The sequence below is a fragment of the Pseudonaja textilis genome, chromosome 1, assembly GCF_049901715.1.
Source record: "Pseudonaja textilis isolate UNSWEBS1 chromosome 1, rPseTex1.2, whole genome shotgun sequence".
NCBI lineage: Eukaryota > Metazoa > Chordata > Lepidosauria > Squamata > Elapidae > Pseudonaja > Pseudonaja textilis.
In genome coordinates, this window is record NC_141990.1 from 53,579,398 (window position 1) to 53,594,014 (window position 14,617).

General features: G+C 39.2%; 1 protein-coding gene and 1 pseudogene across 3 annotated transcripts in view; one reads left to right on the top strand and one right to left on the bottom strand.

Annotated features, from left to right (window-relative positions):
• Positions 1-585: 585 nt before the first annotated feature.
• Positions 586-3,599, bottom strand: LOC148127623 (uncharacterized; annotated as a pseudogene).
• Positions 3,600-14,111: 10,512 nt separating this feature from the next.
• CAPN13 (calpain 13) overlaps positions 14,112-14,617 on the top strand; it is a 163,860-nt gene continuing 163,354 nt past the window's right edge. For all 3 annotated transcript variants that reach the window (XR_015743847.1, XM_087934618.1, XM_087934613.1), the window contains exon 1: positions 14,112-14,215. Coding sequence is in view for 2 of the 3 variants with exons in the window: in XM_087934618.1 (XP_087790744.1) it covers positions 14,186-14,215 (30 nt within the window). In the remaining variant the exon portion in view is untranslated. The remainder of the gene's footprint in view (positions 14,216-14,617) is intronic.

A 14,617-nucleotide genomic window follows, 5' to 3' on the forward strand; every position in this document is an offset into this window, starting at 1 on the left:
CCTTGTGAGGGCGTAACTGGTGCACAATCCACAGTTGCGCAAAGGCCCTCCTGGCCACGACCACCTCCTGCTCTTCGAATAGGAGTCATGAGTCCAGAAAAAACCCCAGATTATGCACAGGGTCTGTTTGGGGTGGTGCCACCCCATCCAAGACTAACGGCGGTAATTCTTCCTGAACCAATGAATCCCAGACCCAGAGCCACTCGGTCTTGCATGGGTTTAGTTTCAACCCATTGCTCCCCATCCAGCCCCTAACAGCCTCCAGGCATTGCCAGAGGGAGGACACAGCAATACTTAACTCACCACGGGCCAAGACATACAGCTGAGTATCATCAGCATATTGGTGATACCTCAGTCCATGGTGACGGATGATCTCACCCAGTAGTTTCATGTAAATGTTGAACAGGAGCGGAGAGAGTACCGAGCCCTGTGGAACCCCATAAAGCAGTGGGTGAGGGTTAGATCTCTCCCCTCCTATCAACACTGACTGAGAGCGGCTAGAGAAAGGAAGTGAACCAAGACAGCACAGGGCCTCCCACTCCCATCCCCTGAAGCCATCCCAGAAGAATTCCATAGTCAATGGCATCAAAAGCCGCCGAGGGTCAAGTAGAGCAAGGATGGATGCACTACCCCATCCCACTCCCACCAGAGATCATCCAAAAGTGCAACCAATGCTGTTTCTGTCCCAAATCCAGGCTTGAATCCTGACTGGTACGGGTCAAGATAATCCATTTCATCCAGAAACCTCTGGAGCTGCTGCATGACCACCTTCTGAACAACCTTCCCCAAAAAGGGAAGATTGGAGATAGGTCAGAAATTATCCAACCAGGTGGAGCCCATCAATGGCTTCTTAAGAATAGGGCAGACCACAGCCTCCTTAAAGTGCTGGGGCACATCCCCTCCTGTAGAGAAGCATTAATCACTGCCAGAATCCACCTGCCTGTCACCTCCTGGGAAGCTTTCAAAAGCCAGGAAGGACATGGGTCTAAAATACAGGTGCTTGCATGCATACTCCCCAGGATCCTGTCCACTTCCTCAGGAGCAACAGGGTCAAACTGTTCCCAGATAACAGGGCAAAAACCTGCCACAGAAGCTTTCACCAGATCAGCAACCATACCAGCATCTAACTGGGAACGAAGTCGAGCAATTTTGTCTTCCAGAAAATCCGCAAATTCCTTAGCGTGCCCCTTCAGCTGGACCTCTATCTCCTACTTCCCTAAGAGGAGACATCTCACTTTAAAGAGGGTCACTGGGCAATTATCTGCAGATGCAATTAGTGTGGAGAAATATTTACACTTCACCCCACAAATCGCCACAAGATGGGCCTTAGTAGCAGCTCTTACCCATGTTCGATCGAGTTCATCTTCTGTCTTCCGCCAGCAGCGCTCTAGACATCTCCTCATGCATTTCATCCCTCTCAGTTCCTCTGTATACCATGGGGCACAGAGAGGTCTACAGGTGAAGAGAGATCGCAAGGGTGTAATCCTATCCAGAGCCTCAGTCACCTTCTTCTTCCACTAAGATCTCAGCTGGACTGCATAATAGATCTATAGTTATAACCTCAGCTCCTTCTGGAACCTATCTGGGTCCATTAGTTGATGGGGACGGACCAATATGATAGGTTCTGCCTCCCTGCGGGGGGATACAGCTTTTGAGAAACTCATTGCCACTAGACTGTGATCTGACCATGACAAGGGGACCAAGGAGAGGTCTACCAATTCCAGGTCACATAGACACTGCTCTGACAAGAATACCAAATCAGGAGTGTGACCACTATTACTAGTCGGGCTCTGGATAATCTGGGACAGGCCCATGGAAGTCATGGTTTCTATAAAAACTCGGGCTACCTCCGATCCTGACCCCAGAGAAGGCAGGTTGAAATCCCCCAGAACTATAAGCCCGGGGAATTCCACTGCGGTGAGGTCCAGGAGCCTCGGTAGGGAAGCTGCCACGCAGCAGGGAGGCTGGTATAGCAGCAGCAATCCCACCTGATTCCTTGAGCCCAATCTAAGAAAAAGGGTCTCAAAGATGAATTGGTTTTCATATGCGCAAATCCATTCAAGGTATGATAAAGATTCTAAAATGGAAGGTTTCTATGATAAATTGACTGATTTAGAGAAGACTTTGACAGGTACTGATGAAAAGGTGATTAAAAAATTGTATGGATATTTATTAGAAAATAAATTAGAAGAAGAACAAGTTAAAGAAACTATGATTGCTTGGGGGAAGAATTTTGGATATGGGATTGATTTGGAGAAATGGCAAAAATTGTGGTCTCAAAATTATAAAATGACAATGTCAACAGCATATAAAGAAAATTTGTATAAGATGTTTTACAGGTGGCATTTCCCCCAACAAGAATAGCAAGAATGTTCAAGAATAAATCTGAAAAATGTTGGAAATGTCATCAGACACCTGGCTCATATTACCATATGTGGTGGATTTGTGCGGTTGCTAAAAAATACTGGACTAAAATCCACATGTGGTTGGAAAAAATGACAAAAACCATATAGACTTGAAACCAGATATATTTTTATTGGGAATTTTACCTGAAATATATAGTAAAGACTTGAAATACCTGATTGTAAATGTATTAACAGCGGTTAGAATTGTATTGCCAAAAACTGGAAAAATGAGAAAATACCACCACAGGAGGAAATTATTAAGAAAATATTGGAATGTGCTGAAATGAGTAGATTGACATTTGAAATTAGAGAACAAGAGGATAAACAATTTTATAAAATTTGGGATCTATTCTATCAATGGTTAGACAATAAAATATAGTAATGAAATATGTAGACTTTTAGAAAATAATAAACATATAAAGCTGTACTTCTTTCTTATTATATCTACAAAATGATTTTAGGATAGATTTGGGATGATAATATGAACTGTTATAAAACAACTAAGTAAATTATGATTATCTTGTAAAACATGAATGAATAAAAGTATAGTCAAATGATTAATAATGATACTAAGGTATTTAATTTTTGATTGAAAATACGAGATTATATGCAATGTAATTGTAATTGAAGACTACAAAATGGAAGCACAAAACAATTTGTAAACCAACCGGCACACTGTATGTATACATATGGAAGATGGCTTGATGTTTTTATGTTTTGTTTGTTTATGTTTGTTTTTAAAAACCAATAAAAACTTTTAAAAAAAGAAAAGAAAAGAAAAAGGGTCTCACAGCTGGGGACTTGTTGAACAGTGCTTCTGGAGGCTACTAGAGATTCTCTGATAACAACAGCCACACCTCCTTCCTGGCCCTGAGGTCTAGACTGGTGCCATGCTCGATAACCCACTGGGCACATTTCTGCAAGAGGAACGCCTCCCTCTGGGCTCAGCCAAGTTTCAGTTATACAAGCCAGATCAGCCTTCTCTTCGAGGATCAAACTGGCAATAAGGCTAGCTTTACTGTAAGCTGATCTCACATTTAAAAGCAGAAGTCTAAGACCAGGGCCACCACAGATCTGCTGACCAGGAAAATGAGGTGAGTGCAATGGGGCAGAACATGAGATTGGTATTAAACACCGAGGTCGATATGTTTCATGGTTGCAAATATAAGAGAAAGGGGAAGTACATCCATGCATACATACGTACGTACATACATACATACATACATAGATGAGGAACAGTGGTTTAGCAGTTAAGATGCTGGGCTTGTTGATTGGAAAGTTGGCAGTTCAAGATTCACATACCACATGACAGGATAAGCTCTCGTTCTGCCCCAGTTCCTGCCAACCAAGCAATTTGAAAGCATGGAAATACAAGTAGTTAAATAGGTACCCCTTCAATGGGAAGGTAACAGCATTCTGTGCACCTCAATATATAATCTTGCTGGCCACATGACCACAGAAGCATAGTCAGACAATGCTGGTCCCTCAGTTAGGAAATGGAAATGAGCACTACCCCCTAGAGTCACACATGATCAGGCAGTGATAGAAAGGTATGATGTTATTCTAATAAAATGGATGAAAAAAGATGTTTGATCAAATTATTAAATGAAAAATCTGTGGATAAGAAAAATGCATGGCAGAGAATAATTGCTACAAAACAATGAGAGAAAGACACTGTGTGATACATATGATAAAAAAAAATAGTTGCAAAGAATATAATAAAAGATATTAATGAAGTGTTAAAAGAAGTAAAGAAAATACAGACTAATTTTGGAGGAAATTAAACATTATTTTGAAAAGGATCAAACAGGCCAATTAAGGCACATCCACCACTATGAATAGAGTTAAAAATAAAAGTGATGAAATTATCAGGAATGAAAATGAAGTGAGGAAGGAGCTGTAAATGCTATTGTCCAAGAGGAAAAAATGGCGGAAAGGTAAGTCATAATTATTTCAATATTGGAAGATTGAAAAACTGTATGGCTGCAAGTGTTGGTTAGCTGTGCATCTTGTTTAACGTGTTTGTGACAAATGATTCGAAGCATGCTGTAACTGTATCCCCCTGCAAAGAAAAGAGAACAAGTTTGAATGCCAACCCCACCTGCGAATGATTTGGTGATGTGTGTGCCTGAGAAGGCGTTTGGCAGAATCCCCATTGAAAGGCTACAATAAGTGAAAATGAGCAAAGTCTGGGAAAAGTAGTGTGATATTACGCCAGGCAGAGAATGTGCAAATTAGATATCTGTTCTTTAGCAGGTCATTGAGAAATTAGGAAAGTGAGAAAGAAAGTTTGTTATATGTTTGGTTGGTAGAAAGGAAGTGGGTGGTATTTGGATGGTTGCTAGGGATGAATGTTTTATGTATGTGCTGTAAAAACATGATTCTGCCGATTTGGTTACATAAAAATGAGGGACTGATATTTCAGGAGAAATATAAAGGAGAGTTGAAGAAATGGAAATGGAGTACTTAAGAAATGAGCCTGTGGTAAATCTACAATAGAAGAAATAAGGTCAGGAATGAATGGGTCCTAGTAATACAGAACTTGAAATGATCTAATGTCAAAAATAATACTTAAAACATCCCCAGTTGCACTGAACAAAATATATTTAATGGACTCAGGTAGTGTTTAAATTTAATAAATAATAATATGCAGAGTCAGTTCAGAAGAAGTGAACTCAAGAACAAACATGAGAGAGGAGAGAATATTTGAAAAAGTTCCTCAAAAGGAAAGAAGGTTTAAGGGGAACTGTAGGGTGTTCCATAATATCCTCTGAGTTCTCAGGTGGACAACTTGGGAAGAGGGTAAAAAAGTCAAGAAAGCAGTCCAACCACATGCCTTTTCTAAATATTTGTCACCATCTTGACGTTTTCTTTTACCTCGGTGGACACCCTTGGCCTATGAGGAGAAACTGGAAGAAGTAAAAAGAAAGGGAGTGATCCTGCTATCATCATGACACTAACAGCTGCTTTGCCCACCCTGGCCCAAATGGCAGGGGAAAGGGCCAAGTTTAATCTCCTTTGAAAAGTCTGGAAGATCAAGGACAACTGTATATAGATAGAAATCATTCCCAAGGGTAGAGCTGCCCCCAACTGGCCATCCAACGTACCAGTGAATGTTTTCAAAAATAACTTTGCCTGGAATTGTTATGTGCAAACTTGTTATGATCACTTTGCTGTAGTTCTGCAGTCAGAACTCTGTCCCTGTTGCTCCAATCAGACAGAAAACATGGTGTGTATCAAACTGTGGGAGACTATTATCACGTTGTAATCTTCTTCATATTACTTACCTTTCCCTCTAAAATAAGGATCAACCACCTAGCTTTCTGGAACAACACTTCAAAATGGTCCAGAAGTGCTATTTCAAAGTAAAGAATAACACCAATCAAATATTCCTATCATTTGCAAACATTTTAACTGTAGTTTAGAAACGAAGGTGCTGCAAACACATTGAATCTGGATGTCGCTTTATGCCAAGAATTGTTTCATTGTAAAGTCTTCTGAGAATCAGGCTGGTGTAGTAGTTAAGGCACCAGGCTTGAAACTGGAAGACCATGAGATCTAGTATTACCTTAAAGTCAGCTGTTTGATCTTCAGTCAGTCACTATCTCTCAGTCCTAGGAGGGAACAAAACCACATCTTAAAAACCTTGCCAAGAAAGCTGCAGGACTGGTCCAAGCAGTTTCTGAGAACTGGACATGATTGAATGGAAGCAAAAATACAAAAAATGTATGAATATTGTCAGATGTGTTAGAAGCTTTCTTACCCAAGCACCTATTTGAAGGCTCAATTGAGGGTTATTGCACAAGTTCCTGATCACAATGGTGTCATCTCCTTTTGGAGTGATCTGGACATTTGTACCTGGAAATGAAAAGACTCTGTTTTAGAGGTTTTTTAGTATACTGTAAGTAAGGCTTTGCTCCTGCAAATTTTGTTGAAAGCTGGCTACAAGGAAAAGTGGCACTTGTTGAAAAGTTGTCACGTTGCCTCACCCATGCTGTTCATTTTTTGCTTCACATTATCAGTTATATAACTGCCATTGTGCTGTGACAGTAGTTACCCACTGTACTGATAATTGAGGAACAGACTCCATATTCCAGTTGACACCCTTTCTAATTACATCTCACCTTCATTAGGCTATTAAAGTGATAAATGCAAGCAATTACATTGAACCCCAGTGAAACACTCTGTCTGTGACAAGCACTGACTACAACATGAATTATATGTCCAGGAGCCCTGCTGATCACTGGTGATGCAGGGACAAAAATTCACAAATGAAACAGATGCTCCATTGATGAGATAGTTGATGGCTTTACATTTCATTGCTACAGTCAAATACAGTTATTTTTCTGGACTCATCATTCCACTAGTACAAAGTATTGGGGTCTTTACTTTTTTAATTAACCTTCCCTGAACAGAAAAATGCTTCTAAGTTTGTCTGGGAGGACTGTCTGTCAAATAAGGTCTGCAGTTCAACATCATTCAAAAAAAAATTTGAAATATATGCTCAGTCTCTGAAATGAAAGCCTAACAAATAAGACAAGGGGAGATAAGTATGTTACTGAGATGGGCCTGAGCGTAATAGTCTCATCAAAACAGGATCTTGAACCTAAATCCTAAACCCCATTCAGTAAAATAGGGTTTCTAACACAGCAAGATGAGCAGTTAGTATTTTGAACCAAGAGCAACATGCAGATTTGTACATATTCTAATCAAAACAACTCCTTGTACCATAGAAATGGTAATTACCAAAGGACACAGATGTTTTACAATAAATATATCAATTGCTTCTTTGTGCAAGCAGCATTGGCTCATTCTTAGCTAGTCATATTTATTTATATTTGAGTGTCTCAATTACTAGGAACACACATGACTACTAGGCTATAAATGGATATGATTTGTCACTTCCAGGCTCAGATATCTTATTTGTGGGACTGTATTTAGTGTTCCCATCACCCATTTCTCAGCAATTCATGTTTGCTTCTTCTGGATCTCCCACAGTATCTTTTCTCAGGTGCTGCCACTGCATTTGAGAAGCACTCTAATCAGGGGTGGTATTCTACCGGTTTGGCCCGGTTCTATAGAACCGGTAGCTCTGAAGAGCAGCTGACACTGAACCAGTTTGCTCCAAAGATCTTATTTTCTTTGGTTGGACCCACCTGCCTTCCCAGGCTCTAGGCTGTCCTTTATTCCCTGCTAAAGCAACCTTAGTTGCTTTGCACAGCACAGTTAAGTGCCGTGCATCAGCAGGAGAAGGTTATTGCTTGCAGGAGAAGTTGATTTACAAGTACTGCACACGCTCACTGAACCGGTTGTTATGCTGATAGGATCCCACCCCTGACTCTAACTGATGCTGAAGTTCATTTGGAACTCTCTGAGCTGACATTCCACATTTATCTTTAGTTAGACTAAGATGATGGAGGTCTGGAAACTATGCTTTCGTATTAGGAATAACATGAGATCCACATTTAAAAAAAAATGTGCTGCAAAAGAAGCCAAGCATAGGCACCTTGTTCCTGAAAAGATTATTTCATGTGGGATTACTTCATTAGGAGGGCCTGGAGCACATGATATCTCCTGTATTAACATAATAATGATGGAATGCAGCAGATGCTGAGGGACAGCTGATAGCTCAGCTGAGAATAAGAGGGTCCATAGTCTTCACAACTAACACACTATATCAGCTGCTTGCCTAATTCACAAACAACTGACAAATTGAGCTTAAAGACCATAACTAAGGGCAATCAGCAGGAGAAAATCAGAAAAGTGCTTCCGTTTCAGTTTTCTCTTATTAAACAACATCAAGGCTTGGGCTTCTGAATAATTTTATTTATTTTTATTCCTGAGATCAAACTTCCAGGGCTGTCAAACTCATGGCCCAAGGGCCTAATGCATCACACACTGGCCACAGCCATGTCTAGTTTAGTGAAGGGGGAAAAAGTTGCAATATGTCATGTGATGCCACTGTGACAATGTGAGTTTGACAGCCCTGTATCTATTCTATCACATTGAGACCAGTTGGTGTTGCAGCAGATTGCTTCCAGTTAAACCAAGGAGAACAATAAACATGGAAGGAATATTAGACTCTCGAGAAGGTAAAATGGAATGAGGTACTGTAGGGTGTGTGGTTTAACCTGTTGTGGAAACCCAACCATGGTTTAACATGAGTGTTGATGGGCCATAATATAGTATTTTTTATTTCCACATAACATTCAATGTGAACAAGTCTGTGCTGGTAGCCAAGGTATAGAATTTAACAAGTTATGTCAAATCAACTACTTGTAACTTACAGGGGGTTGCAGTGGAGCAAGACCAGCATCCATGCAATCAAAGCCCTTTCCCCTTTTTTAAATCTGTGTTGTGATGCACGTAGAAAGAAGCAGAGCTTTATAACCGTGGTTATAGGAGTCACCTTGACTTTTTTTTACTTCCTCTGCAGATTTACATAGTTGGGCAGGAATAGCAAAACAGTGCAGTGAGTGACCTCCAGGGACAGGTTAAGCTACCAGTTGACCGTATTTATTCAATGTCTACAGCCATCCCCCACTGAAAACAATTAAAAACAATTAAAACATCCAAAGAATTTCAATTACTTATCCATTGTTGCTTATCCATTCAAAATAAAAGGATCAATTAATTGAAAAAAAAAAGATCAATTATGTAACTCAACCTCTATTTTGTCTCCAGGAATATGGTGCTAGATCAGTGTTTTTCAACTTTAGCAACTTTAAGACAAGTGGACTTCAACTCCCAGAATTCCTCAGATGATGTTTCTGGTTGGGGAATTCTTGTCTTAAAGTTGCTAAGGTTGAGAAACATTGTGCTAAACTAATAGAAAAACATATTAATAGGACAGCAGTCTCTTCCACACCAGAATATCCTCCCCTCTTGTTCTGAATACTGAATACTGCCTGCCAAGAAAGAGGGGTGGGTCCATGAGAAAATTCATGCACAGTAATAGTATCCATCTTCATCCAAGAATTATGAAGGCCTAATAGGGTGGTTCATTAATTACCATTGAAAAAGTTATCATTGGGTGAGATCAATGTTATTGGAGGACAGTTTCCAACTTGTATGCATAATAATTAAATAATTTGATGAATCTGATAATCCTGACATACTTGAGACGAGGAGGGACAGTTTTAACCTCAAAATGTACAGGAGTGATTAAAAAACAAGTGAATTTTCCCTAGACAAATATGGTATATACTTCCTGCAAACCAGTCTAAACATGCCAGTCCTCCATCCATCTTCCAAGAGGTAACAATGCCAAATAGAGAACAAGGAAATGAGAAAAATGGCTGCTAGGCCAGATAGTTTGTCAAATTGCTGCCTGGCCAATGGGGATTGGGCCCTTGGCCTGTTGAAATCATGCCAGCAAATGACATGATTCCTAAAAAGGCAGCCCTTGTCCCAGATACCAAGACCGCATGTTTCTAAGATCTTTGTTGAGGAAACTACAACTAAATTAACAATTGGATGAGTTAAGTAGATAATGTCAATGCAGGTTAACACAGGCAAGTGGGAATAACACAGAGAACATTAAAAATAAAACCTCTAGCCATGTCTGTGGACCTCTATACCACTAGATGAAATAACAATAGTAGTGTAACTGAGCTGAAAGTGGATTGAGGAAATGATAGCATAGACAAGCAGAGGGGATCTCTGTAATATCCCATGGAACTTTGTGCTCTTCTCAGTGCCTAGGATGCTCACAACAACTTAGGTTGTTCAAATTGAGAAAGAATAGGGAAAACTGTCAGGGAATTGACTAGTGGTATTTTGCTGAGCAAGGGCATTCTTTGGTCCCTGCTGAAATGCAGGGCACAGTATGGAGCAGACTGTTAATCAGGCAGTAGATTTGAACTTAAACCCTTTTGTTTCTGCAAAGGGCAAAGAAATAAACCAGTGGTGTGAAAGCAATCTGCGCTGCTGGTCTCAAGGAAATGTGCAATGGACTTTTAGAGGGGGAAAAAGCTCCTTAAAATTAAAGCAGGCAATTCTGTATTCAGGGAAGAACCTTATACATTCTCGGTTGCTGTACTTCCTTCTTAGTACTATTTCCTGCCACTTTTATTAAACTACTGTAATGCGGTGGAAACACTTGGCAGCTTGATTCTCTAGTTAATGACTAGAAGAGTTTAGTTAATGGCTACAATTCAGTACAGAATGAAAAGCATAGAGATGCAAATCCTGGGAGAGAAGCAAATTAAAGATTTAAATACTTTTTTGACAGTGCCAAATGGCTACCTAAGACATCTGAGGGAATCTCTCCTCTTTACTGTACTAAAGGTTTCAACTCATAATTTGGTACCAGTATAATAAAAAGCAGTGTTTCTCAATCTTGGAAACTTTGAGATGAACTTCAAGCCTCAAAGTTCCCCAGCCAGCATAACCTCCAGGAAGTGAAATCTGCCCATCTTAAAATCAGCAAGGTTGAGAGACATTGATCTAGAGCAGTATATCCTGGTATTTTGACAAGAACATTTTGCATGTTTGTTTTCTGTGATTGTATTTACTGTTTCAGTGCCTGACCTATGGAACAGTGATGGTATTCAGCAGGTTCTGACCAATTCTGGAGAACCGGCAGCGGAAATTTTGAGTCGTTCAGAGAACCAGCAAATACCACCTCTGACTGGCTCCGCCCCATCTATTCTCTGCCTCCCGAGTCCCAGCTGATTGGCTGGGTCTTCTTTTGTTGCCCTGCACAGGAGAATGGAGCTGGAAAGCAGGTTAGTGGAGTGGGGAGAGAATGGGATTTTGCAGTAACCTTCCCCCAGGAATGAGGAGGGAATGGAGATATTGCAGTATCCTTCCCCTGCCACGCCCAGCAAGCCACAGCTGCAGAACCAGTAGTAAAAATTTTTGAATCCCACCACTGGTTGCTTCTTATAATTCATATGGTGGTTACTTTGTTATCTTGTTATTCTTTTTAGTGTTTATTTTACAATTATACATTCATCTTCTATTCATTTTTAATTTCTTGTTGACATATTTCTTCAAATTGCGAATTGCCCAGGGTTGCTCTTGTGAATTGGGCAACCATATAACTCTAATAAACTCTGCAAACCATTTTGAGGTATTTTTTTTTAATTGAAAAGCCTTATAAATTTAAATTATCATTATCGTCACCATCTCGTATAAGGCAGGAGGTGATTGCATATGTTATTTCACAAGATTCTAGAGAGAATAAGCCTAAGTGCAACATTGAATGAAGCAATGTCAGTAATGCCTCAAAAAGTACAAAGCCCCGTTTGTTCATTTAAGGCTTAAAAACAACTGTTTAAACTGTTTAACCAACCAAACAGCTAATCCAAAATTTTCCTGAAGGAATTAAGATCTTTAGATTTTTAGTAAATACCTCTCACGCTCACCAATCCATTGTCAAACTGAAATATCTGCAATCAGGTAAGGGAAGAAATGTTTCTGTTACTATATACTGTTATGCAGGGTATAACATGGGAAGATTTACAGTGCAGCAAATTCAGAAAAAGACTTTTTTTTTTTTTGTATTCTATGTTCATTGTGGCATTTTCTAGGCAAGGTAGCAACATTTTCATTGATGGGAAATGGTAGCTATAAAGGAAAGATGCACCCAAACATTATATACAAACCTGAAACCCAGTCCTGCTTCTTCCCCTTTCACCATTGACAATGTTTTTGTTATTGTTACTTGTACTGTGCAGTTTTCAGTCGGCATAAACTTCAGCCAAATAGAGAGAAGAAGAGGACAAAAAGAACCCCAACCTCTCTAATTCTCTATAATACTCAGCTTCTTTTCATCACTTTATTATTCTGTGCTCGTTTTTATTTCAGCCCAAAGCATGTTTTCTCCTGGATTATATACATATTTATCATTCTTCTTGAAACCTAAGAAGAGCCTATGTACTTTATCCCAGATTACCTACAAAGCCAATCAGCTGCAAAGATACCCTGATTGACTTATACTATTTTCTTAACTTGTTAATACAATTTAACACAGTATTGGATGACTGCATCATTTAGCCAGCAACATTTCCCTATGCCAACAATTTCCTCCCTACCCACACTGCATAAAGGAGCTTCTTCATTTTCTGATTGATTTGAAATGTTTATTTGCAACCATAGGTTTTAGCAAAATCCATATAAATTGCAGCAATCTATATCAGTGGAATGCATCCCCTCTAACATTAACATAATTATTTGTCAGCATGTGCTTTCTCCTTTTCTCCTAAAGAATTTCCATAAGTCCCCATTTTCCTACCATTTGTACAAATTGATATACATATACTTCTATTTTGGATTGGCTTTCCATACATTTCTTGCTTTGGCATATGCCTCAAGGCAAGGCAGGCCATTGCTATGTGAGTACTCTCTAAGACAATGTTTGTCAACCTCAGCCATTTTAAAATACATAGATTTCAACTCCCAGAATTTCTCAGTCAGCATACTGACTAAGGGGGTTGAAGTCCACACAACTTAAACTTGTCAAGGTTGAAAAACAGTGCTGTGGGAATTCAAAGTAAGGAGCTTAGGTCAACAAAATCTAGAACTGAATGGAGGATTTTATCCATACAAGGAACCATCGTATCTCCTGGATCGTTCTTCAAGAGCTGGGGCTCTTCAATCCTTTAGCAAAAAGGACTGCTTTTTGTAAAAACTTCTACCATGAATTTCGTTTCATGAATCTAGGTGTTCGGTATCCCATGAACTTTGCAGCAGAATAAAAAAAAAATCTACATTTTGTTTTTTAAAAAGGCAATTAACTAAAAATTGAGGATAAACACTAGTAGTTATAGTTCTAAGGGGTCCTTGGTGCTCTCTGAGCTTGCTTGTTTTCTTGCAGACATTTCATTACCCTAACTAGGTAACATCATCAGTGCTATAAGAAGTGCTGTTTGCTGTCTGTTTATATTCTGAGAACTTGCTTGTCTGTGTGGGTGAGAGCGTTCTTAGGTTGGGCTGTTTGCTGGTGGCTCTTTGGCAGTTTCTTGATTGGGCTATGATTGTTGATCTGAAATTAATCTTGGAGTTAATCAATGCTGATCTGGGTGCTGATTATTGATGGAACAGGCAGAACATATAGATGAACACCAACTGGAAGTCAGAAGACATGATGAAAATTCTTTAATTTCACAACATATAGACAGATTTAACCATAGTTTCAATTGGGAAAATGTTATAATCCTAGACCAGGCCAAGTCCAAAAATGCCAGAGAATTTCTAGAAGCCTGGCACTCTGACAAATCAGCCATCAATAGACACATAGCTATTAGCAACACATATAGACTAAGCAAAAGACACAATCAACCAGCCCAAAAGAGAACAAAAAGACTCCAGCACCTCTCCACCAATAATCAACACCAAGGACCCCTCATTTCCACCCAGAGCTACAAATATTATCCCTCATTAATTATAGTTCTTTTTAAAAGGAGCTTACGTTTTGCATTTAAAAAGCCTGCACCATGAAGACTTGCATGTGAAAAAAAAGAGAAAGCAGATTGATTTGCACTTATAAAAAGAATTCTTGGGCAATTGAACAGTTACATAAATTAAAGGAGATACAGATAAAGTTACCATATGTTACAAGATGTTATGAATGTAAAGGGTTGTGGAATTTTCTACATTTTTAAGGCATAAAAGATAATGCCTAAGAATGCAGACAATGCAGAGGATAAGGAGGGTTTCTTGCACACATTTTTACTTGTACTTTGGGTGCTGTTCCTCCCAACAGATCTCATCTGGATCCAAACTACAGCTCAACACTCTTTTGGCCTCTTAACAGTCATAGAAAAAGTGGGAGAATGAAAGAGCATATCAGATCTCTGCTTCAGGTAAGTCACTCTGCTAGGATTAGCCTCCACTGTGAAGAAGGATGGTGCAATATTTTTATTGACAACAGGACAGAACAAGTGGGAGTTCTATACAGTCACCAAAAACAATCTTTGATACCTCTTTGGTGTACAATGTTTTTTTTCTGAAAAGCATTAATATTTATAAATTTGATGGCTAAATGTGGTAAATAAACAAACTTTAAACAAAATAACTTTTGATTGGGAGCTTCCTACCATTTGCTATAAGTTAGGCAGTTATATAAATGTTTAAAATATATAAATAAAAATAAGATATAGAAGAACCTAATTCTTGAAAGAATTGGTTGAAAAGCAGAATTCTGTTTGAAATGTGATTAGAGACCTTTAGATATCTTTTTTTGACTACTTAAGTTCAGTGGAAGA